Here is a 26,536-nt window from a genome sequence, read left to right as displayed (position 1 = left end):
TGCTTCATTCTGGACTTGAGCTGCTCCACATTCGCCCCTCATAACAACGGCCATGTGTGCACTAATTCAGATTCATCTTGGTCTCTCTGTTTGGAGCTTCTGTCCACAACAAACGTTCAACCAAGAACTAAACTCTGGAACTAAAAGTCCCTTTACCACATTAATGTTTGTGTTTCCATCACATCTGAGGAGCTGCAAAGAGTAAATCAGACTGATCAAGAAGCAACAGCTTTGTTTGAGACGGTAACACCTCTTCTTCTTTTGTAATTTATTGTTGTGTTACTGTGATATCCTAATAGATGTTGGACATGGGATTTAAAGAGATGGAACTGGAAATGGAAAATGCCAGAAAGGCGAGATGCATAAGTGTCTGCATAAGTGGCACTGATCGGCTGATCTTTCTTGCTCTTTTTAAAGCTATTTGGGAAGTCTACAACATAACTTTCTTTAATTTCAATAGACATCACGATAAATTCCAATTCCTATTCCTAATGTTGCAGCCCAAATATGACAGTTTGGTCAGTGGCCCTACGCGTAAAACAAGGACGCTCTACGTGGCGGGAGTAAAGGAGGAAGTCAGGTTCCCGTTAAAGTCTGCGTAGGGAGGAGGTTGCGGTGGATAAATGGGTCAAACAAACACAGGACTTTCACCCAGGAGACCAGTGCTCGTATCCTGTGTGAAACTTATTTTAATTAATTTTATTTTATTTTAACGTTTAAGTTAAGTTACGTTACATAACGTAGCCTGCTTAAAGCTTCAGTAGGCAGAACGTTTTCGGCATCATTGGGTAAAAAGTCCATAATAACCTTTCAACATATTGTAATTCAAGTGTTCTGAGAAAAAAACAGACTTCTGCTCCTCCTCATGGCTCTGTTTTCAGGTTTTAAAAAATCTAGCCTGTGACGGGAGACTTTGGCCAATCACAGGTCATTTCAGAGGGAGAGCGTTCCTATTGAGCGTTCCTATTGGCTGTGCATCGGCTGGTGGGTGGTGCTTGGTATTTCCTCAACTGATCTCAACATGACTGCCGGGGCACAGACTTTCTCATTTTACTTGACAGCCAACTCATAGACGGCAGGCTCCAGCTCAGCTCTGATTGGTTGTTTTCCTCCGGTCTGTGAAATTTTGCAGATGCCATTAGGAGCACCGGAGGACACAGAGGCACATTATTTTTTTCAGATTACCTGTCTCATGCACTACTGTCAGGATATAGTGGCCATTTTATAAACATAACTTTTTTTAATCATATTTGCTCCATTTCTACCCACTGACGCTAGAGGGATACGTATAGAGTATCACATTTGAAGCGTAGAGCCACTGACCAAGCTGCCATATTTGACGGGTTTGGAGTGAAAACGTGTTGAACATTGACACCACTGGAAACCCGTGCTTGCTTTCTTTGTGAATGAATCCTGTTCACAAGCTGTTGTATTATTGGGGTTTGTGTTCGACCAGCCAGTGAAGTTCAGCACTGCTAACTCTGGCCTCAATAGTTCAGGAAAAGAGCCGGCAGGGACTGTTTTTGGGGCTTCAAACTAAATTTAAAACCTGCTTCCTCCACTACAGATGCAGGTTAAGTTCCTTGAGTCCTAAAAAAGCTCCTGCAGTTAAATTCCTGCAGTGAAGAGGCTATTAGTCAACAAAGTTTAGATCTGCAGATTCCTGACTTCTAGCTTCCTGTGGATGAATTGGGGATAAACTTCTTCAGCTCCTAAAACCATTTTCTTGGAAATCTTTTTGTTGGTGTTTTCCACCCCTGAAACTTAAAGTTTTCACTGGTGGAAAACACCAACAAAAATATAGTTAGAAAGTGACAGAATGAAGGATGGCAGTGATGCAGAGGAGAAGAATAAATAAATTGAAAAGCTCTCGTTGTAAATGTTGTACAAACTATGTATAACACTACAACAATCTGAGAATGCTAATGTGATTGGAACCCATTTTGACCAGTGACAGCATCTATAAAATGTCTGCATCAGTTTGGACACACCCTCTGACCCCTCCCTATAAACCTCTGGACACATGCACGCACGCACGCACGCACACACACACACACCCGCTGAGACAGACACCAAGCCTGTCTGGGGTGAGTGAAGCTCCCTCCATATGACCCCGTCCATTATTGATGAGACAAGATGTGTCCGCAAACTCCCCTGGGGTGGTGAGCTCACTGATGAGGTCACCTCTCTGTTTGTGTGTGTGTACATACAGTGAGGACTCTGCTTAGAGTGCTCAAAAAAAAAAACTACGTCCTGCAGCTGCACCGCCTCCTCATACATTTATAAACAGGCCGGGCCTCCATCAAACACTTTTAAATGGAAAGCAAAGATAAAGCCATTTCTGTGATGACAGCTGAAATATGACAGGCACAAAAAGAATGTCAGTCTGTCTTACTGATTCATTCACTAGTCCTCACCTCTATTTCCCATTTCTAAGCAATCTGAGAGTAACTATGGTTTCATGCATGTCTTGAATTTGCACGAAAAACTAACAACAGAAAGAGAAAAAGACTCAGAAACACAGACCACCTGATGGACGTGTGTTTGTGTCCAACTGGTGAATCTACGTCCAATATTCACTCTACTTTTAGCTCTGGTTTGGTCTCCACCAGCTCGTGAGAAGGTTTCTGACTCGTTAGCTGCAGATGTTCCTCTTTCTACGAAGGCTAGTCGCTAGCTTTGCTTTTCTGCCATTTGGTAGAACAGGGAGAAAACCGTGCCAGAGGTTGTCTACTGAAAACAGCTGTAAGACTGAAACAATTATGTACAACCAGAGAACCAAAACTATGAGTTAGAAGAGGCTAAAAGCCGTATACAGCTGCAGAGTGGGCGTAGAGCCGCAGGTGATACTTTTATTTGACGGGGAATTATTGGATTAAATGTTAATATCTAAAATATTGCTTGGTTTAGCAGAAGTTTAAAAAAAACAAAAAAAAAACAGAATAAAAATAGCAGGAATACTTAAAAAACCTGTGATGCAATGTGTTGTGGCTTTTGACTTTGTCTTTTACTACAAGCTCCTCCATCTGGTGGGGATTAAACGCTAATGAAACAAACAAAGTCATTGAGAGTAGTCTGGGATTTGCTTTCAGCATTATGTTCAACAGTTTATAGTATACTTGCAGATTAAGTGCAACACCACAGGTCGATTTTTTTGTCACTATGAAAGATGATGTATCTTTTTACTAGCACAAATGATTGTCTGAAGAATAAAATGACAATGACACACTTTATTACACATTTCCAAGAAGTGTCAGACACACACACACTGTAGGCAGATTACAGTGGGCATGGGAATAAAAATCAATGAATCAATAAAACAGTACTGTTTTCTATCTGTATAATCCTAGTGCAGCCTACTTGAAAACTATTTTCATCCAGTACATTTTAATAATCAGCTTTTGGTGTGGTCATCTTTATTTGGATTTGTAATAACTCATTGGATTTGTCGTGTTTTATACATTCACCTATTTTGAATGTTATCGGGCGATTGAATGGGCGCTATCAGCGGTTATCCCTACCGTTGTAATGCTTCGGAAGGGCCAACTTGCACCTGCCGTGTTGTAAAAGTTAAAGTGAAACTTAATGTTGTGAATTCAAACAAAACAACTTCAGGTTTAGGCAACAAACGTTTTTGGTTAGGTTTAGGAAAAGATCGTGGTTTGGGTTAAAATAAGTACACAAGTTATGTAACAAAAGTACCGTAAAATAAATCAACATTGACTTTTGGTTTCACACGGGACACGAACAGTGGTCTCCCGGGTGAAAGTCCTGTGTTTGTTTGTATTCTTATATTGTGTGGTGATCAGCCATGTGAATAGATGATAATGGCCATCTGAACCTACTAGATAACTCTAGGATTATTTTCACTGTTGATTTATCCGTCAATTATTTTTCTCTATTAATCAATTAGCTGTTTGGTCTACAAGATGTCAGAAAATAGTGAAAGATGGCGATCAGTGTTTCCCAAAAAAGGAGTAAAGAAACCAGAAAATATTCACATTTAAGAAGCTGGAATCAGAGAATTTGGGCTTTTTTTCTTAAAAAAAAAATACTCAAACCAATTAATCAATTATCAAAATAGTTGGTGATTAATTTAATAGCTGACGACGAATCAATTAATTGATTAATTGTTGCAGCTCTAGAAGCGGGTGATCCAACACCATTGTCGCAGTTTCACAATGGCCTCCAGTAAAATGCCAACTGCTGTCTTCAACCGTTGTTTAGCTCGTTGCACAGCTGTGCACCTTCAGGCACAGTGAGTGCATGAGACTGAGATACTGTCTGTGGGATGGGCGACAAAACTAACATAGGGAGACAAGCCACACTCAACAAACAGCAAAGCAAAATGACATGAGACTGACAGACACATTATTGAGACCAACCAGCAGAGTCTGCTCTTTCCCCACAAAACAATGTTACAAAAAAAACCTTAGCTGAAATGTTCCCTGTGCACTCTCTCAGAAGCCAGATAGTTTGTTTCATGCCCTGAGAGTGACGTCAAAGACACGTGTGGTTTGTTGTTGTTGTTGCCGCTGTCAGAGGGGAACGTCTCAAGGAGCCATTTTGGATTCTGATCTCTGCGAGGCCCCTGCAGGGGGATGAGTCATCAATCCAAAAACACACACACACACACACAACTCCAGCAGATAGCTTTGAAGTTCAATAATCTGGACTATAATTAGCTCCCCAGATAGGAAGACAAGAAAAAGCAGAGAGAGAGAGATAAAAGGCTTTTTAACGTTAAAATATTCCCATCACTCTGTAATAGCGAGTTCCTCATCTGTCAGGTCACCGACTCACTTAGACAATCAAATACGAGTCATAGAAGAAACAAATCTCTCATTTGCTCGTATAAATGACACTGACGAAAAAGACCCTCGACCCTCCTGTTGCCTTGGTTACGGTAGCAGAGCTGAATTGAGGAGGAGGAAGTGATGATGAGGGTTTCACTGGGAGGCAGAGGCGGAGAGATCTGACAGAATAATACATTTACCTCTGCTTATTTTCTCCCTCTCCACATCTCCCTCTCTCATAGTAGCACTTCACACACTCGCTCCAGTTTTCATTAATGATCCAATCGTTTCTATGCCAATAAAACTTTAAGAAAACCAGGGTGCTGGTGGGCCCCGTGGTGCCCGAAACTTTCTTCAGCAGAGTTTCAGAGGACTTGAACAAACAAGTAAACAGCTCAGAGTGAATTATTCAGATAACTAGGATGCAACGGGGCGATCGTATGTGATCAGACTCAAGGTTTTTACTGTCGCCGTCTATCAGGCCTCTCTGCCTCTGGCCTCTGCTCTGTTCTCTGCTGGCAGGAAGCTGAATGTAGCAGCTGTTCAGGACAAAATGCCACATAAGATTTTATTAAATGAGAATGAGCATTAAAAATGGAGACGATCTGACTTTTTGTTTTTTATTTTTCTAAAAATCTGGGAAATTATTGTTGTGTATTTTAACAATTAAATAGATGAAATGGGATTTCAGCATCTCGTCTTTGTTTTTTTGTTTTTTTAATTGACTGATAAAATCAGTAAGAATGGAACGATGGGTTTAAATTGGGTGTTGTGGACAGGAATTTCTTTGACTCTGAGGAATTGCATGAATGTTATTATGCCAATTTTAACCATTTGACTCCATCCATCCATCCATCCATCTGCAACCGCTTATCCCGTTAGGGGTCGCGGGGGGGCTGGAGCCGATCCCAGCCGACATTGGGCGAAGGCAGGGTACACCCTGGACAGGTCGCCAGTCCATCGCAGGGCTGACACATAGAGACAGACAACCATTCACGCTCACATTCACACCTACGGGCAATTTTAGAGTCCACAATTAACCTAACCTGCATGTCTTTGGACCCCCATTTGACTCCAATTAATTTAAATAGCCTCCGAGAGCAGTATTAAGATATTGTATTTCCTTTTCATTCATGTGGGCCAGCGGTCAGCCCGGCAGAGCCAGACATAGACACTATGTCTCCATACACGTGCATGAATCAAAACCAGCAGCAGCTTTGTGCTGCTGTGAAATCTTGAGCAAAGACGCTAAACCTTGCAGCAGCTCAACCTGGCCTGTTTGCACCTCTTTGAACAAATCAAGTGCACAGCAATACATTATCAACTACTAGTTAGTAGGGCTGTGTATTGGCAAGAATCTGGTGATACGATACATATCACCATACAGGGGTAACGATTCAAATATATTGCGCTCTATTGCGCTACCGTAAGCAAGGCGATATATTACGACTTTTTTCTTACCTTATTTTAGGTGAAATGTCATAGTATAAAGACAACACCATATGTATAAACATTTAAACTTGAGTTGTAATTCCTGTTCATTTTGAAGATTTTTTACCATGTTGCTGGTATACGATTTATTATTTTAGTATTAACAATTAAATAAATTCATATCTATATATATCTATTGGTCGCATTTTGTTTTACAAAGTTAGGGAAGCAATGTTTAAGTCAAGCCTGATGTTGATTTACACATAAAGAATGATCCCAGTCACTTCCACACATTGAGGCTTACAGCTTATTAATTAAACACTGGTATCGGATCGGTACTCGATATCGGGACGGAAAAAGTCGGATCGGTGCATCCCTGCATATAACTGCTTGAAAAGTGGAAGACTTCGTTGTGAGAATATATAGCTTATTTAATGAAATCTGGTGAGCACCTCTTTATGGAGGCTGCTTACCTTTATATCCGGACCATTGCAGTTGAGGCTCATCCCGCACTCGTCTGTGATCTCCGTAATCTCCGACAGGTCGTCATCTTCAAACTCATCCAGGCTGATGTCATGGGTCAACCTGGCGGAGGGGGAGGATTAAGGTGAGAAGGGGAAGGGGGGGGGGGAGATGAGGAAAGAAAATCAATGTTAATCCCTCAGCACTCATCCGTAGCCACAGTTCATCTCAAAATCACTTTTTGACCAAATTATGTGTCTTATATGGTGGCAGCTCCAGGCCAAAGATCCAAGACCGATGACACATCACATCACAACACAACACATGGACGTGCAATCATAACTGTCACCATAAAAACGTAGCTGACAAAAAATCATTCCACATTTTTCTGTAATTAAAAATAAAGACAAATATACATAAATATTACCAAAAAAATGTGCTGTATTAAATCACTGATTTACATAAAAGACATAAAAGGAATTTCAATCCCAAATTTAATGTAGTCATTCCACTGATTATTTTGGTAACATGTTTACTTTAACACACCCTATAGGTATTTAACATAGGTGTAATAAAAAAAATATTAAATGTTTATACTGTCTATTATATAATATAATATAATATAGAAACGTCCTCATAGGAGAAAGTTGTTGATAAATATTGTACATAAAAAAAAAAGCGCAAATCTGCTTACAACTAAATTATAGTGTGTTATAAACATTTATTAAATATTTGCATAGTATTATAAATGCTATATAGGAGCATGGGGGTCAAAGTAAAGTGTTAACATAATTTTGATACGATCTTGCTCTTCACTACTCCACTAACGCTTCCTTCTTTAATGAATGACATCACCGAACTACTGGTATTTTTTTCGGCCATTTCTGTGAATATTTCCGTTGGCTATGTTTGTAAAAGAAGGTTAAGATTCTCTTTAAGTACAGGAAGGATGACAAAAAAATAAATAAAAGCCACTGGCAGCACTTTCTCATCACAAGCAGGAATTAGTGTCCGTGACAACAACAGATATCTGACCGGTGGAGGGTGGGAGGGGGATGTGATGGGAAGCTGACTGTTTATTTGGCTGCTGGCTGAGCTACACACCTACGGTGATGAGAAGACTGAATCATAGTGGTTGTGGGAAATGCATTGTCACAGATGGCAGCTCTATCAATGAGCTTACTGTAACAAAAACAATGACAGGCCGGAGAGCAGACTGAACTTATCAATGACAGAAACACAATGTTTCTGAGTGACTTTTCCAGAGATACAAAGTTTAAAATTAGAGTTCAATATGCAAATTTGCCTGTTGTTATAATTAACAGCATAACATTTTTTTTAAAGTTATTTAATCCATAATTCAACATGACTAAAAGATGTAGAAAGCACCGTAAGCAGCATGTAGAGGCCACAATGTTCATTCAGAATACAGTGCATGGAATAAATCAATAAGAATACTGTTGATTTTGCTGCATTTATCAGAAACATTATCAAAGGTTGTCCATCCTCTGACGACCATGACTGTGTTCAGCAGTCTTCATAAATAAATACAGTATCTTGTGGGTACATTTTGTCCTAGGAGTGGCTCTAGAGGTAGTAGGGTTGTGCGATTGGACAAATGTACTGTATCGGCTATTGGCGATTGACGGTCGTTTTTTTGGCTAATGTTTGTCATTTCATTTTGCTAATTTAATGGTCTGCCTCTGAAGAATGAGACTCACTCAGCCGCTGCTCTGCAGGCAGAGAAAGAAAGACAGTGGGGGGAAACAACATGTATCTCCTTCTACCACGTACACAATATCGGAAAGATCCGACCCTCCCTCACACACCCTACTGCCGAGAAGCTCATCCACGCCTTCATCTCCTCCCGCCTTGACTACTGCAACTCTCTCCTCTATGGCATCAGCACCACCTCCATCAACAAACTCCAACTGGTCCAGAATGCAGCTGCCCGACTCCTCACTCACACCAAATCCTGGCATCACATCACCCCAGTCCTCAAAGACCTCCACTGGCTCCCTGTCTCCCACCGGATCTCCTACAAAATACTGACCCTCACCTACAAAGCCCTCCACCAACTTGCTCCCCCCTACCTCTCTGACCTCCTCTTCCCCTCCACGGTCCCTCAGATCCACTTCAGCTGGTCTACTTTACACCCCCAAGTCCAACCTCCGCAGCTTTGGGGACAAAGCATTCGCCAGGGCAGCTCCCAGGCTCTGGAACTCCCTCCAAAAACTCATCAGAGACTCTGATTCCCTCACCCTATGCCAGTCCCGCCTGAAGACCCATCTTTTCTCCTCTGCCTACTCCTAGCCCCCCCCCTCCCCTTACCCATTTGTCCGTGTGTATGTATGAGAGTGCGCCTGTGTGTCGTTTGTCTGCTGTTTGTTTCCCCCCATAGAGTAAAGCGTCTTTGAGTCCTTGAAAAGCGCTATATAAGTTGAATTTATTATTATTATTATTATTATAGCTGGCATATTTTCCCATCTAACTCAGTGAAATAAGGGTTTATTTTGACCAAACCACAGGTGATCGTTGTAAAAGACTAACCAAGACGGTTTTGGTGAGTTTTATTTTGGTTCTGTCGAGAAGGAAGTGTGTTTTACCGCTGGAACAGCTGATCTCCCAGCTAAAACTGTACCACACACACACAGACATGTGAAAATATATCGGCAGTTGCCAGCTGGTGGGCTGACGGTTGCTGGTTTAAAAATTTGAACATATCGCCCAACCCTTGTAGCATCCAAAATTAGAGCGGTTCATCCTCTGGGGAGCATGACTATGCTCAGTAAATTTGAGGGCGTGATTTGGTTATTTATTTGTGTAAAAGTTGTCATGACAGTGGTGGTGGACAATAGGCCAAGGTGACAAAAAACATTAGGATTCATCACCCGGGGACCAGGAATATCCACTGTAACTCTAATGTCAATCAGGCCTGTTGTTGATATATCTGAAGGACTGATTGACCCCTGGAACAACTTTTAAGTCAACAAAACAGGTCATCATATAACTACAAGTAGGGCTGTCCTAAACCAAAGAAATTGTTGAGGTTTTGCCAACTAATCGATTAGTTGATTTAAAAACTTAAAATGTATTACAATCTTTACATACGTACAGGTACATACATGAAATTTGACCTCTACATTTAACCCACTCTTCAGCATGGAGGAGCAGTGGGCTGCTGTAAAGCGCCCGGGGAGCAACTTGGGTGTGCGACTTGTGGTTAAAGGACGACCACTCTACCCACTGAGCTACAGCAGATCTATAAAACGAGAGTTACGTATGTAACTACGGTTCTATGAGTTCTGGATGACTGCCAGAGGCAGTGTTTAACACTGGATGTTATCCATCTCGCGCACGCGCAGGTCGAGTATTTAATATCAACAAAGTCACATGTGACCTGGGATGACGTAGTTTATATAAGCCCACGTCATCATCAGATATGTCCCTCCAGAATCTTCTCGCCAAGATTCCGAGTGACAGCCAACTCTGGCAGTCATCCAGAACTCATAGAACCGTAGTTACATACGTAACTCTCGTTCTATTTCGTTCTTCTTGACTGCCAGAGGCAGTGTTTAACACTGGATGACGACTACCAACGTAGTCACAAGGAAAACCCACCTCACCGGGAACGGCCTGTGGATTCCTGAAAGACCACCGATGCTACTGCATGGGGAGCAGCAACATTGACCCTGTAAAAACGGGCAAAGGTGCATGGAGTAGCCCAGCTGGCCGCAGCGCAGATATCACTTAGGGGGATCCCCCGTAGCGCTGCCCAGGAAGTGGAGACACTCCTGGTGGAGTGGCCTCTGATATTAAGAGGTAAAGGCAGTCCTTTTGACCTGTATGCTTCCTCAATGGCCTGAACAATCCACCTGGAAAGCCTCTGCTTGGACAGGGTGTGCCCTTTCCTATGGCCCCCATAGCAGACAAACAGACTATCAGAGCGGCGAAAGCTCGCAGTCACCTGTATATAATGCCTTAAGGTCCTCACTGGGCAGAGCAGTTCTGCTGACTTAGCATCTTCACCCTGTAGGCATGAAGGGTCATAATAATAATGCCAGCTCAATGACCTGATTAGAGTGGGCCGGAGCCAACCTCTTCGGGAAAAATGATGGGTTAGGCCAAAGTGCTACCCCTGTGCCATCCGAGTTCCAGCGAATACACGTTTCACTCACTGACAAGGCGTGAAGTTCACTCACACGTTTTGCTGATGCCATCGCCAAAAGGAAAGCAACCTTTACTGAAGACCACTCCAGCCCCGACTGCTCCAGAGGCTCGAAGGGGGGGAGACAAAGGGCTTCTAGCACCAGAGGCAGTTCCCACGAGGGAACCTTGACAGCCTGCGGGGGGTTCCGCCGCTGGGCTCCTTTAAGAAATCGGGTCATCAGAGTGTGAGACCCCACGGTCTGGTTATCCACTCTGACATGCCCGGCTGAAATAGCAGCTACATAGACCTTCAAGGTAGAAGGAGAGAGTTTCTTCTCCAGCAAAGACTGCAAAAATCTCAGTATTATTGGCACAGAGGCACTCTGAGGTACCTCCTCATGAACTTTACACCACTCTGAGAATATTTTCCACCTGTTGGCATACAGTGCCCTGGTGGAGGGTGCTCTTGAGTCAGAAATGGTTTGAATTACCGCCTGGTCACATACCCTTAGGAGTGGGTCCGACTCCTCGGGGGCCATACCCAAAGCTGTAGGCGATCCGGGTTCGGATGCCAGATGCGGCCCCCCAGCTGTGAGAGCAAGTCTTGCCTCTTGGGCAGGCACCATGGAACTCCGTCCAGAAGCCTGTGCATCCCCGGAAACCAGGGTCTCCCCGGCCAGTTTGGGGCGACCAACAGGAGTCTGTTGTTGCCGTGCTGTATTCTGTGTAGCGTTACTGCTATCAGTGGGAATGGTGGGAAGGCATAGAGGAGGCAATCTGGCCATGGGTGTGCCAGGGCATCCTGTCCCAACGGGCTTGCTGTCTCCGTCAGGGAGAACCAAAGAGGGCAGTGCGTTGAGGCTTCTGAGGCAAACAGGTCCACCTCTGCTGCGCCATATTTGCGCCATATCTCCTCTACCACCTCTGGGTGGAGCCTCCACTCGCCCGCGGGGGGTTTCTGGCGGGAGAGAAAGTCTGCCACCACATTCTGTGGCCCTGGCAGATACATGGCCCTGAGGCTGGAAAAACAAGGGAAAAACAAGGGAAAGCCCATACCAGAAGTCTCCGTGCCACCTGTAGCAACCGGGTTGATCTGGTGCCCCCTTGCCGGTTTACATGGTAGACAGCTGACTTGTTGTCGGACCGTACAACAACATGCCTGCCTCTCAAATGTGGTAGGAATTTGCGAAGTGCCAAATATATAGCACGGAGTTCGAGCACATTTATGTGCTCCGCCGCTTCCTGTGCTGTCCAGAGCCCCCTTATCGCTTTGTGCTGCCATACTGCCCCCCAGCCGGAGGGCGAAGCATCGGTCACCACCACCTCGCGACGTGAGGGAATCGAACCCAATGAGATGCCCCTGGCCAGATATGCCCCGGCTCTCCATGGCCGCAATGCAAGGAGGCATCGGCTGGACACCCTGACTCTCTTGGATCTGTGGGACTTTGGATCTAATTGGAGACCATTGATCCAAATTTGGAATGGCCGTAAGTACAGGAGGCCCAGTGGCACTACTGATGTTACTGACGTCAACATACCTAACAGCCTGAGAAACAGGCTGTACCTCAACCTCCTGTTCTTCCGGAACCGGAGGAGGAGCTGGAGTATGGCGTTTACTCGTCTTGGTGTTGGGAAGGCCAGCATATGGCGGGAGTCCAGAGTTAAACCAATGAACACTACCCTTTGGCTGGGTATGAGACAACTCTTGGCATGGTTGACGGTAAGGCCCAACCTCGTCACGTGATGCAGAAGGGACGCAGTGTCCCGCTCTGCCTGTTCCCTGGTCAGAGCACAAATTAGCCAATCGTCCAGGTATGGGAGGATAAGCATACCCCTGGCTTGCATCGGGGCGAGTGCCGCCCTCATGCACCTTGTGAAGACCCGTGGGGCAAGGGAAAGACCAAATGGGAGCACCTTGAATTGGAAGGCTTTGCCTTCGAATGCGAAGCGCAGGTACTGCCCGTGAGGTAGTGCTATTGGGACGTGAAAGTATGCGTCCTTCAAATCGATGGATGTGAACCAACTGTGCCGTGTCACGTTTTGGAGCACATCTGCTGTACTCAGCATGTGGAAGGGCAACACCTTCAGAAATGTGTTCAGCCCTCGTAAGTCCAGTATAGGGCGAAACCCACCCTCTCTCTTTGGAATCAGAAAATAAACTGAGTAAAACCCACCTTGCTGTGTCTCTAGCCCCAGCTCTTCGATGGCACCCTTCCCCAGGAGGGTGGATATTTCTTGTCTTAGTGCCTGGGACTTTGTGGGATCTCTGACCGTGGTCAGTCTGATCCCACTGAAAACTGGGGGCCGGCGTCGGAATTGGAGATTGTACCCTTGGGAAAGCGTAGCCACCACCCAAGGGTCTGAAGTGCTGCTTTCCCAGCAGCTGAGTTGCTGCTGGGAGAAGCGTCCGACTGCCGGCCCCGGGGCATCAGGATCTTCCCCTCTGGCCCTTTGGGTACCTGGGGGGGCGATACCCTGACCCCCGACCCCTTCTCGCTTGAGGCACCGGCCGTGCCGGAGCCTGCGAGGTCCTCGGGTACGTATCAGGACGAGCTGGAAGCCGAGGGCGACTGGTACCACCACCCTGTGGGGGCCGCTGTCGCAATAAAGGCGTAGGTTCCCGGAAGCTAGCAAACTGCTGCCGAGTCTGGTTCGCCTGGATTCCCCGCTCCAAGGCCTGCTGTGCTGCTGGGCCAAACAGCTCCCCCGGAACCACGGGGAGAGTGCGGAGGGCTCTCCGGCCCGGCTCCGAAAGCGGAGATTGGGCCAGCCATACCTGCCGGCGAGTCAGCGTAAGGGTCGACATTAGTCTGCCAAGCTCCCTTGTGATAAGACCGAACGCCTGCAGGGATGCATCACTGAGGCTCTGGACGGAAACATCCACGCCAGCAGCTTGCAGGGACTGGGACAAGGATAGTATCAGGTGGGAAAGAGAGTTTCCAAGACGGCCCATGCGTGCCGCTGTTTCATAAGCCTTGACTAGAAAGTCGTCTGTGATGCGACACTGGGGCCTGGGACAGCGAGCATCAGGCCTCAAGACCTCATTGGGAGACACAATAAGGGCGGCAATAGATGGCTCCACTGCTGGCATCTTATCCAGTCCGTAAGTGTCAGCGTTCTGCATTGAAGTAAGGCCCTGCCATCAGTGGTGTGGTGGGAAAGCGATTTCGGGTCTGGCCAGCATTTGTGGAGCTCCTCAATGTATGGCTGGGAGGGTGGAACGGAGAAACCCGCCAGGGGCGGGGCCCACCTAAAAAATGCACTGGATGAGGTGCCCGCAGTCGGGGCCTCATCCAAGCCTAAGCGTGCCAGAGCCATACGGACCACTGGCTTAACTGTCGCTGGAGCAGACTCTGAGCCTGCCCTGGACCCACTTCCTGACTGCTGGGAACAGGTGTCAGAAGCGTGGGAGGAGGCTACTAGCTCTCCCTGTCCAGGCCGGTCCTCACAGAACTGGCTACAGGAAGCCCTCGTAGACAGGGCATCCTCATCCCATCCCGGTGGGGTAGGTGTCATAGCCTGCGGGCTGTCATTCTGGGTTACGTTCACCCTGCCTGGCTGAAGGTTAAGGAGCAGCGCTTTAATCTCAGCAAACTCTGATGTTAGCGTGTCGACCTTAGTTTCCAAACAGTCCACTTTCCGTGCCTTTTTTTGTAGGTGGGGCCCCCTCAGGTGGGACGCGTCTCCGCCCACTCTGTGTATTTGAAGGTACACCCGATAGGGGCAACTGGCACTCGAGCTGCTCTTCTAGCTCAGCTAATCGAGCTATCTTCAGCTCCCGTGGCATAAAACTACAATTCATGCACTGACTGTCGGACAGCCCCTCCCTCAGGTGTACAACACCGAGGCATGTGGGGCATTCATCATGGCCATCAGTAGCTAGCAGTGGAGCCATGCAGGCACGGCAAACATGCTCACCTAACATGGTGCTGCTGATATTTATAATAATTCTTAGTATTAATTTTATACTCTTATATTTAATTAAATAATGTATTTATCTTACTTATATAATGTGTTTACTTAGTTATGCAAATCATTGGTTACACTGGAGTGAAAGCACTCTCTAGTAACAGAGAGAAAAAAAATTACATCAATTTGCTTAACAGCAAATTGTCTCAGTAACTAGACACTAGCTTTGAACTAGGACTGTTATTATACAAAAGACAGGGAAGATAATAACTTCCCCTTTAACAGCAGCCACAAAATAAGTTAACCCACAAGCGAAATCACTTACTGGGGAGCGGTCGCTCTATCTATCAACAAAGGAGATGTCTGCTTTAACGAGCGAAATCACTCGCTGCTGAGCAATACACACTGTAAAAGGAAATTAATTAGCCGACAACAGACCAACGGGGCTCGTTGTCCGACGGAGGCTCGCCGATACTGTAGCGCAAACACTTAGCTCGGCGGCAATAAACAATAAAGGAGACCGAAAACAGACTCCTATCAACAAACGTAACTTAAACTCTAACGACGGGAGGATATACTCACCTTGTTATCCTAGCTCACCTGTCGTTAGCCTCGCTGAATTGAACCGGCGAAAACACCGGTGTTACAGCGTCTAAAGTGTTAGAGTGTAGCCGTGATTAACTAATCGCAGCCCTTGGAGGACGAAACCGTAGCTCCAACCATGCGGTTGCAGGGCTTCCAGCGAAAAGTCAACGGTTTATCTCTTTAATCAACCTGCATTCGCGGATTACCTGCCGCGAGAAGATTCAAGGGACATCTCTGATGATGACGTGGGCTTATATAAACTACATCATCCCAGGTCACATGTGACTTTGTTGATATTAAATACTCGACCTGCGCGTGCGCGAGATGGATAACATCAAGTGTTAAACACTGCCTCTGGCAGTCAGGAAGAACGAAATAGAACTGAGTTTCTCCACAAAGAATCACACAAAAGCACAACTTTAAATCTTGAGTTTACTACAGATGTGCTCATAAGTATTTTGAAAATGAGTCATTCAACATCAAAAAAGCATAAAAGAAGTCGACTAAAGGCCCAGACACACCAACCCGACATCAAAGAACTAGTGGCAACGAAGGCCACCAGTTGCGTCGCCTCAACTCGCCTTAGTCTTGGCCAAAAAGTTGCACTCAAACACATTGCAAAGACTACAGCCGACGACCAACTAGCACGTACATTCTGAGCCTGAGTGGGATGAAATAACTCTAGATTTAAAATGCTGTATTGGCCGAAAACAATTCCAACACGGGCACACTAGAGCCGACGACGCGGGACATACTGCAAAAACTAGGCCGATGGACCGACGGCTGACCGTTGGCTAGGTGTGCCAGGGCCTTAAGACCAAAATCCTCTATTAGTTGACTCAACTAAGAGAGGGCTGCCCTAACTACAAGGTACCCAGTAGCAAACTCCTGTCAAAGATGAACAATCCTCTGCATCGGTTTTCTACCAGCGTATCAACACAGTGCGGCAGTTCTGGCTGTCAAGCGCACACGGAGGCACACAACAACTTCTTAATTTACTGTCCTTGCATCCAAAACGTCCGTGGACATTAAAAGACAACATTTATGTTTTGCAGGGGAAGAACATGACTGACTGTTCTTGCAGCAACCCTGGACATCACTCCGGTGTGAGCCAGGGAAATGCACCATCCTGCTGTCTGTGGCGGGATTCAATTAGCTTCCAGTAAACAATGCTTCACTTTTCCCCATCTGTAATTATGTCTGTCCGCCTGTTATCTCTTTACGCTGCAGCCTCCTGGGCGTAACAGAGAGCAGGGAAATGTTATTAGAGGGAGGAAAGAGAAGATGGCGGTGATCACAAGGAGCATCAAGCAAGCTGTCATATAGAACCCTGGTGAACTTGCAGAGCTATGATCCCCCCCTGTTGTTGCATGATGCTAATGCCATTTTCTGGCTACGTCGACACTGCAGCTGTCTCCTGTTGCAAAATTACACGCAGCTGCAGCCGTCTTTAGCCGTCACGTGTTGGAATATGGGTCTGGGAGTTAAATAGCCTGGGTAGAAGCATCTGTTTACATCAGTAATGAGGCCCTCAAGGAGGCAGGAGAGAAGGGCTGAAGGATGGGAAGAGAAACAATCTATTGGTAGCGATATAAAAGATCTCATATGAGAGTACACCTGGCAGAAAGAAAGGAACAGAAGGAAAATGAGACATTAACAGTTCACCCAGTGGAATCCTCCACCTTCACTGAACAATCCTCCCACTGACAAAGCTGCATTTGTCATTCATGGTTGATTTCCTAAAATGGCACCTAAATGCAAAGTTGTGTAGCGTCTGACTTGCAAGGTGGAAAAACTCTGACTGCATTTGCTCCTGTAACTGGAATTAAATGGCTTTAAGCTAGAGTTTCAAGAAAGGATAAGGCCACTGATGTTCTATATTTTTCTTACTGTCAACAAATTCCATAAAAAGACAACAATGAACTAAGTATCATCTGTGTTGCCAAAGCCTGGTACAGCTAAATTCTCCTCGCTATAGACCTCAATTGTTGACCAAAAGACTACTAAAACAGATCAATGAGCCACATGTTTGCACTACAGTAGGTCACATTTTCCTTCACTGCCATGAACACAGCTACTGTAGTTTATTTTGGGTCAACCATACATACTGTACACCATCCTGCTGCTGTATACAGCAGATTTGTAAGCTGTTTAAGATTTATGTCTTCTCTAGGTATAGCCTTAGGGCAGAGTGTCTAAAAATGACATTCCCATACAACAAACTGCATTGTCAATTACGTTTTAAGGGGAAAACTATTTTCTCCCAGATTACGTTTGTTTTTGATGTATCACACATACATTTTCAATGAGTCTGCATAGTTCAAACAAACACAGGCCTTTCTCCCAGAAGACCGCTGTCCGTGTCCCGTGTGAAACCACAAGTCAATGTTGACTAATTTCAATTTACGTCTGTAACTTAAATAACATAACAAACTTATTTATTTTAAGCCAAACTACAATGTTTTACTAAACCTATCCAGGTAGTTTTGTTGCATTTTTGTTTTCAATTTACAACGTTAACCAGGTGTTTAAAACAAAATACATTTCCCTCAAAACGTAAATAAGAATGCATTTTAGTTGTATGGGAAGTGATAACGTGTTAACGCAAATCCGTTTTAACGCCACTAATTTCTTTAACACATTAACGCAAATTGCTATTTTTAGGTTGTACTAGGCTTGGTTTCAAAGCTAGTGTTACTGGTATCATATGAAACTAGAAAACCTTAAGGAATCCATTGGTACCAACCATGTCATACTAGCTTGTCATGAAGGAGGTTAAATAACGCTCCAAACTTACACTAATTTTTATCAAAGAAAAACTGGCATGCATTTTCAAAGAGGTCCCTTGACCTCTGACCTCCAGATATGTGAATGAAAATGGGTTCTATGGGTACCCATGAGTCTCCCCTTTACAGACATGCCCACTTTATGATAATCACATGCAGTTTGGAGCAAGTCATAGTCAAGTCAGCACACTGACACACTGACAGCTGTTGTTGCATGTTGGGCTGCAGTTTGCCATGTTATGATGTGAGCATATTTTTAATACCCGTGAGGGTTTCTGGACAATATTTGTCATTGTTTTGTGTTGGTAATTGACTTCCAATAATGAATATATCAATACATTTGCAGAAAGAAGCATATTTGCCCACTCTCATGTTGATAAGAGTATTAAATACTTGACAAATCTCCCTTTAAGGTACATTTTGAACAGATAAAAACGTGTGATAAATTTGCGATTAATTGTGATTAATCATGGACGTCCATGATTCAAAATTGCGATATTTTAATCGATTGACAGCCCTAGTCTGTAACTTAAATAATATAACAAATTTACTTATTTTAAACCAACTGATGATGTTTTACTAAACCTAACCAGGTACTTTTGTTGCATTTTTGTTTTGTTTTGTTTCAATTTACAACGTTAACCACGTGTTTAAAACTGCGACCGTAATCCTGGAGTAAATACGTTTCCCTCGAAACGTAAATAAGAATGCATTTAAGTTATATGGTAATATTCTAAGAGACAGGGTTGAGCACAGACAGGTTAAGGAAGCCAAACAAATTGCGAAGCAGACTAATTGGCATTGTTGGTTTCGGCCATTGTTTCAGATTCGTTGACATGCAAAATATAGAATGACTGAAGCATTCACAGACAGAGACATTGGGGTTCTTTATTCCAGTGAATGATTGGAAAATATTAGTAAAGCGAGTAGTAGCTTTCCTATAATACTCAATGAGCTGTGCACAAATGCCTCACATTGAATTATAGCATGGTGGCTGTCACTCAAGTAAATCCGTTCTGCCAATATGTCTCCAGCTCATCTCGTCTTTACCCTGCAGACATGATCAGCTCTGAGTAACAACATGTGGCTTAAGGCGCCGTCTGAACTTTTTTTGTTTTGTCCCAACTGAAATGCATTGACCGGCTTTGTGTCTGGGGACACTGCTCTGTTTTGGAATAACAAAAACTGTAAGCTTATCAGTTCACTACAAATGTAATTTATTAGGCTACAACACAGACAGATGCTTGTAAGAGGAACAAAATCAATATGCTCCTGCGCATCCCCGTTATCAGCATCGCTTACAGGAAGGAGGCGAAAGGTGGAGCAGAAGAGAGGAGAGTAAAAAGGAGAGCAAAGGAAAGAATAGAAAAGGAAATACTGCATGCCAATCAGAGCCAATCAACCATAAGTATGTCATCTATTGTGACCCTGAATTGCAGGTTTTGACCTGTAATTGGGGCTTTACAAGGACAAAAAGGGGGAGGGGAGTCTAAAGAGTGGGTGAAGAAGAGGTGAGAGGATGATGTCGTGATTGTAGATCAAACCCAGAGGAAAGTGCAAATAGAGGCAGCGGACAGTGAGAGGATGGAGGGAGTCATGGGGACTGGAGGAGGGAGGGAGGAGAAAATTAAGTGCCGGGAGATAAACCACCTGGACGGGACAGGGTGACCTCTTTGCTGCAGTGAATTGTGGGTAAAGAGGGATGCAGACACCAGTGAAAACCAACAGGGTGTACAGTACAGAGTAAATTACGTTGTCACACATCAAGGCTGAGACATTACAGGGTAGCAGGGATATATCCTACCAGAAATCTTGGTGATTTTTTTTTTCAATTCACATAAATGATAACAGGGTTCCTCTCTGGGTCCAGAATAGAAAACATCCCACACAGTAACAAAAGACGTGTTCATTTGTAAGAATCTGAAACATGCAAACTTGACATTATAAACAAAGCTTTTTTTTTCATCCTGCAGATCCCATCCTCCTCCATACAGTCACCTTTTGGCCTGTAGAGCCCATAGTGCAGCCACAAGGTCATGATCCCTCACCTACCTCCCACCCACAACAACACTGGAAGCACTGCAGCTGTGGACTGAACACAGCTTATGAGCATTTTTGGGCAGTCCCACATCCCCTTTTCACAGCAGCCATGTTGACATGTTATAGCAGGGTAAACACAGGTGTAATTGATACAATTAATTATGGTCTTATTACACGGCTTTGTTGGATACTTGATTCTGATTGGTCGATCGCGGCGTTCTACGGTCTGTTATTTCTTCATAGCTCACTTTTTGATGTGGAAATCACCTTAACAGAAACCACAACAGAATTCTTAGTCCAAAGAAGACATCTAGATGATGACGCTACAGCAAAATTTGCAGAGCAGATTGCTCTATATGAGCCAACTAGTCATGAATGCTCTCTGAATGAAATGGTAGAGAACCTCAATGATGCACTATCATCTGTGTTAAACTCTGTAGCTCCACTGAAAACCAAAAAGAAGTTTACAAGCAGAACCTCCCCATGGCTGAGAAATAAAAATGTTAGTGAAAATAAAAGAAAATGCCGCGCAGCAGAGAGAAATTGGAGGAAAACAAAGATCACTATCCACCACGACATCTATAAAGATGCACTATCTACCTATAACAAAACCATCCGTCTAGCAAGGAAAGATTATTTTTCCAGCATTATTACAGAAAACGCCGGAAATTCCAGAGTTCTTTTTTCCACCATTGACCAGCTGCTAAACACTGTTCCTGTCCCCCCACTATCCTCAGCAGCTAAGTGTGAAGAGCTTGCCCTATTCTTCATGAACAAAATAACTTCAATCAGAGCTAGTATCACTACTAGTGGAGGTGAAACTGACATCAGTAGATCCCGCAATGTAACCATGAGCACTTTTACATGTATCACACTAGGTGAACTTTCTAAAACTGTCAGTGAATGTAACTCTACAACATCAGATATGGATCCTATGCCCACAACATTCTTTAAGCGAGTGTTTGATAGTGTCTCAGGTCCGGTCCTACACATTATAAACACATCCATTAAAACTGGCGTTTTTCCAGATGCTTTTAAAACATCTGTTGTAAAGCCCTTATTAAAGAAACCCAAATTGGATACCAGTATACTAGCAAACTACAGACCGATATCAAATCTACCTTTTATTAGTAAAGTATTGGAAAAGATAGTATTAGTCCAATTAAATTCCTTTCTTGAAGAAAATAACATCTTGGAAGTCTCTCAGTCAGGTTTCAGAAAATATCACAGTACTGAAACTGCTCTCACCAAAATAATTAGCGACCTCAGACTTAACTCTGATGCAAATAAAGTATCTATCCTTATCCTGTTAGATCTTAGTGCGGCATTTGATACCATTGATCACGACATCCTAATCAATAGACTTGAAAAGCTTATTGGGCTCACTGATAGTGTACTGAACTGGATCAAAACATATATCAGAGGAAGGAAGTTTTATGTTAGCCTAGGAGACCATATGTCTAAGAAACATGAAAACTGCTACGGGGTTGCACAAGGAAGCTGCTTAGGTCCATCACTCTTTTCTCTTTATATGTTACCACTTGGTGACATCATCAGAGAACATAATATTGATTTCCATAGCTACGCGGATGACACACAATTGTATATATCAGCTGAACCTAATGATGCGACAGCCATAAATTCCATTACAAACTGCTTGTTGGCAATAAACAAATGGATGAACAATAACTTTCTCAAATTAAATGAGGACAAAACAGAAGTTCTACTTATCGGCCCCAAATCTAAAAGAGAGATGCTAACCACAAATCTCGGAGGTTTAACCGCCTGGCTTAAACCTGAGGTGACAAGTCTCGGTGTCATCCTGGACGCAGATTTGAATTTCAACTCCCACATTAACAAAGTGACCAAAACAGCTTTCTTTCACCTCAGGAACATAGCGAAGGTACGATCATTCATAAAACAAAATGATGCTGAGAAGCTAATTCATGCTTTCATATCCAGCCGGTTGGACTACTGTAATGCACTTTTCGCTGGTCTTCCCAAGAAAACCACTGGAAGACTCCAGCTCATCCAAAACTCTGCAGCTAGATTATTAACAAAAACTAAAAGGAGAGAACACATCAGTCCTGTCCTAGCTACTTTACACTGGCTGCCTGTTACTTTCAGAATTGACTTCAAGGTCCTCCTCCTCACATACAAAGCACTAAATGGACCTAGCTACATTGCTAACTCCCTTACAAACTACACACCAGCGAGAACACTGCGATCATCAGATGCAGGTCTATTAGAGGTCACCAGAAGCAGTCGTAAGAAGATTGGTGATGCGGCCTTTGTCAACTATGCCCCAAAATTATGGAACGCACTACCCATAAATATTAGGGAAGCAAACACGCTAGACATTTTCAAAAGACATCTTAAAACCTATCTTTTTACCAGCGCATTTTCTCTGTAACTTGCACTACGAATTTTATCCTGCACTATTTATATTTTACTATTTCTACTGTTCTAAAATGTTTTATTATTTTTATCATGATTTTGTTGACTCCATGCACTGCTCTTGCTGCTTGTTTTTAATTTATTTTATGTAAAGCACTTTGAACTGCAACTCCTGTATGAAATGTGCTATATAAATAAAGTCTTACTTACTTACTTACTTACTGACCGTTTCTATGTATAACGGAGCGTTGATATGGACTCAGTTCTGATCTCGGACTCTGGAGGACCGTTTTTGTGTAAAATTATCGATTTCTTAAGTAAGTAGCCGTGTAATAAGCGGGATAATGTACAGGGGTCCACCACAGGCATCCGTTTCTTTCACAACAATGACCGACTCGCTGTACATTATCCCTTACTTAGTGTGTCACAGCTATTCCAGTGAGCCAGCATGCACAAAACATAGACTGTATATAAAGATGGATGATGTGTCTCCTCTTCCTCCCGCTGTACAGAAGTCAGAAGCCAAAATATCCCGGATACAGGAGCTGCCAACTTGAGATTTTGATGTCATTTGGAGTCAGAGTCTGCGCAGTAGTGATCGGGCGGTGGAGAGACGCGGTACCGAGGTCACCTGACCGAACCAATCGCGAGCCGAGCAAAGCCACACCTTGTCAGCGAGAGAGGCTCTCAGCTGCCAATCATAACGTCTGACCCCCTTTTTATAGCATCAAATAACTAATTAAAACCAAACTTATCAGAAAAATGAATACTTGAAAAAACATCAGCATGATTAGAACTACCTACAATGACAGAAACCATCTTTGGAAAAAAATTATTTGACGTGTACTTAGATTTTTTTAGTTTGGCCCATGTCCCATCCGCTAACATGGAGAGGGCGGGATTTATGACCTATAACTGTAGCCAGCCACCAGGGGGCGGTCCAGATGGTTTGGCTTCACTTTTGGGGAGCTGTCATGTCGTCCATCTTTATATACAGTCTATGGCTATATACCAGGGCCTTGGCCCATCTAAATGGAACAGGGCCACAAATAATGTTATTAATTACACCTGTGTTTACCCTGCAATGAAAAGGGACTATTCTACATTGAATTCCTCCAGTACATCCTATATGATTACACTCAGTTGCCAGTTTATTAGGTACACATAGACCTACACCTAATACAATCTAATACAACAATCCAGCAATAAACCTACTTTCATGAAGGTATGTAATGTTCATTGTTTGTTAAAAATCGTGTTAGAGAGGTGTTGATCCTTGTTGAGCTGCATGATCATTTTGGAGGAAGTAGTATGTGGTGCTGTTGAACTGTATTGTATTATACAGAGTGGTGTTTTTATATCATTTAGCTTGCCCTCACTGATCTAAACTGGGTGGAAAAACAATAAATACTGTACAGAGATGCTTTTATAAACCTCACCTGAGTTCAACAGAACTCCCCAAACACGAAAAACAGCCTCAGGTAAGGAATAGGCCTTTTTAACAGAAGACATTTGGACTTGTCACAGTAGTAAAAGCACAGGTGTAAATAATTAAATGAATGATGGAACAAAATTCCATTTAGCTGCTTTGATTTCATGTTCCTGGTATCGCACTTGCTGGCTCACTGACACTCAACACTTAAATAGAACAGAGACGACCGTTAGTGTTAGTAGTAACACCTGTGCTTTTCCTACTATGACCAGTTAAATTGTCTGATGTGAGAAAGACCTACATTTCTTTGGAGACTTTACCACTGCAAGGGTGTCCTCCTAAAACGCTTACACTTACTTTTACAACGGCTTGGGGAGACGGGGGGGATGACATCCAACAAAAGTCCATTGCACTTACATGATACACCTGACCCTATAGGCCACGAGACGCTCCAGATCTCTCACACTTTTGCATACACTTAAGCAGACAAGCACCCCACATACAGTACATACGCACACACCTAATTCTTCAAAGAAAAAACATCCCACCATCCTAATTTTCCTGAATGAACACTAAATGGACCTAGCCTAGAAAATCCAGAACCCTAAATATCCTTGGTAGTCTCCTCTGGGATTGTATTCCTGTACGATGTGCACCCATCATCACCCTTGGTGATCAATGCAGGCTGACTCAGCAGTCTGGCTGGGCTGTCCAGGTCAGAGAGTCCTGTGACACATTTACTATGTCACCATCACTGAAAGTGACACGCAGCAAATCATTTGGACCGTAGCAACAACAGGCTGACACCGATATCATCACTGTGACACTGTTGCCACCTCATAGAGCCCTAAAGAGCATCCAGGCACCTCAAGTAGTAGTAGTAGTAGTAGTAGTAGTAGTAGTAGTAGTAGTAGTAACTAGTTATTACATTAGCATCCCTGATACAGTTTTTGCCTCTGCCATATAAGTTGAGAGCAGCTGATATTTTCAAGTGTTAAAGCAGCAGTGGGGAAAAATGGAGCAAATATGATTAAAAGAAGTTATTTTTTTAAACTGGTCGCTATATCCTGACAGTAGTGCATGAGACAGGTAATCTGAAAAAAATCATGTGCCTCTGTGTCCTCCGTTGTCTTCCGATGCTCCTAACGGCATCTGCAAGATTTCACAGACCGGAGGAAAACAAGCAGTCAGAGCTGATCTGGAGTCTGCCATCCAACTGCCATCTATGAGAGCCGTCTGTCAATCAGCTGATCAAATATGAATCAATATTCTTGTTACGTTTATGCCTATTTGTCGCATAAAATGTTTTCAGAATCATCTTGTAGTGTACTGTTTAGCTGTAATGAGAAAGTTTGTGACCCGGTAGCCATTTTGAGATCTGTTGATAAAATACCGAGCACCGCCCACCAGCCGGAGCACAGCCAATAGGAACGCTCTCTCTCTGAAATGACCTGTGATTGGTCAAAATCTCCCGTCACGGGTTAGATATTTTAAAGCCTGAAAACAGAGCCATGAGGAGATGCAGAAGTCTAGTTTTCTCTCATAACATTTAAATTACAACATGCTGAAAGGTTATTATGGATTTTTTTCCCAATGATGCCAAAAACATTCTGCCTACTGCAAGTTTAAGATGTCAAGAATTGTGAAATCTGTCGGACCAGCCCTGTCTCCTACAGCATACATCTTTACATCATTAATTTGCTCTGCCAAGAAAATTCTAGAGGGAAGTTATGTTCGCTGGTAACTTTGTTTCCAATTAAGGAGGTGTGACGTTCTTAAGGCCTTAACACACCGGGGGGCGTTATTTTTCGTACGATTAATTCACACGTCAATGTATTATTTTACATTGTTGTTTTTTTTATTATGATTACTTTCACACAGAATGTGATTATTACACAGCGAAAAAGCAGCAATTATTTTTTGAAGCAAGGTAAATTTTCCTGAGCTTTTGCACCGAGAATAAAGACATCGACCAATCACGTTGAGAACCAGCTGGTCCTATTTATATGAAACAACAATCGCAATATATTGAATCGTAACCCCTGTACAATGATACATATTGTATCGCCAGATTCTTGCCAATGTACAGCCCTATTATTTATTTATATTGTGTATTCTATATATATATATATATATATATATATATATATATATATATACAGTATATGTACATACTGTATTTACTGTTCCTGTGCATTGCCTGGACAACCTGCTGCTGTAACACAATAATTAACCAATTTGGGATCAATAAAGTAAATATATCTATCTATCTATCTATCGATCTATCTATCGATCTATCTATTATCTAAAGATCAATACTGAAGCAGCTGAAGACGCACACTTCAGATTTAGTTTCTCCAATAGACACTCAATACCAGCTCCAGGAAATCTAAGTCATCCAAGAAGACCCCGAACATCCCTTAAGATATATATTCTTTTCCTCGAGATGTCAGAGTCTCATTCCCTAACTTTACTTCTAATGTTTCTTAAGCCTCGAGTTCACCTCTCCAGGGAAGATTTGAATATTTAATGTGCTAGATCCCATTCTC

At 43.5% G+C, this 26,536-nt stretch overlaps 1 protein-coding gene across 4 annotated transcripts in view; it reads right to left on the bottom strand.

Moving 5' to 3' along the window:
• The window catches only part of mapk8ip1b (mitogen-activated protein kinase 8 interacting protein 1b), a 90,317-nt gene that overhangs the window by 51,125 nt on the left and 12,656 nt on the right, over positions 1-26,536 (bottom strand). For all 4 annotated transcript variants that reach the window (XR_012592254.1, XM_074622713.1, XM_074622697.1 and 1 more), the window contains exon 2: positions 6,701-6,812. Coding sequence is in view for 3 of the 4 variants with exons in the window: in XM_074622713.1 (XP_074478814.1) it covers positions 6,701-6,812 (112 nt within the window). In the remaining variant the exon portion in view is untranslated. The remainder of the gene's footprint in view (positions 1-6,700; positions 6,813-26,536) is intronic.

This window comes from Sebastes fasciatus, chromosome 2 (genome assembly GCF_043250625.1).
Source record: "Sebastes fasciatus isolate fSebFas1 chromosome 2, fSebFas1.pri, whole genome shotgun sequence".
In the NCBI taxonomy this organism is placed as follows: domain Eukaryota; kingdom Metazoa; phylum Chordata; class Actinopteri; order Perciformes; family Sebastidae; genus Sebastes; species Sebastes fasciatus.
The sequence above is the reverse complement of the archived record's forward strand: the minus strand, read 5'-3'. Positions and strand labels throughout refer to the sequence as shown.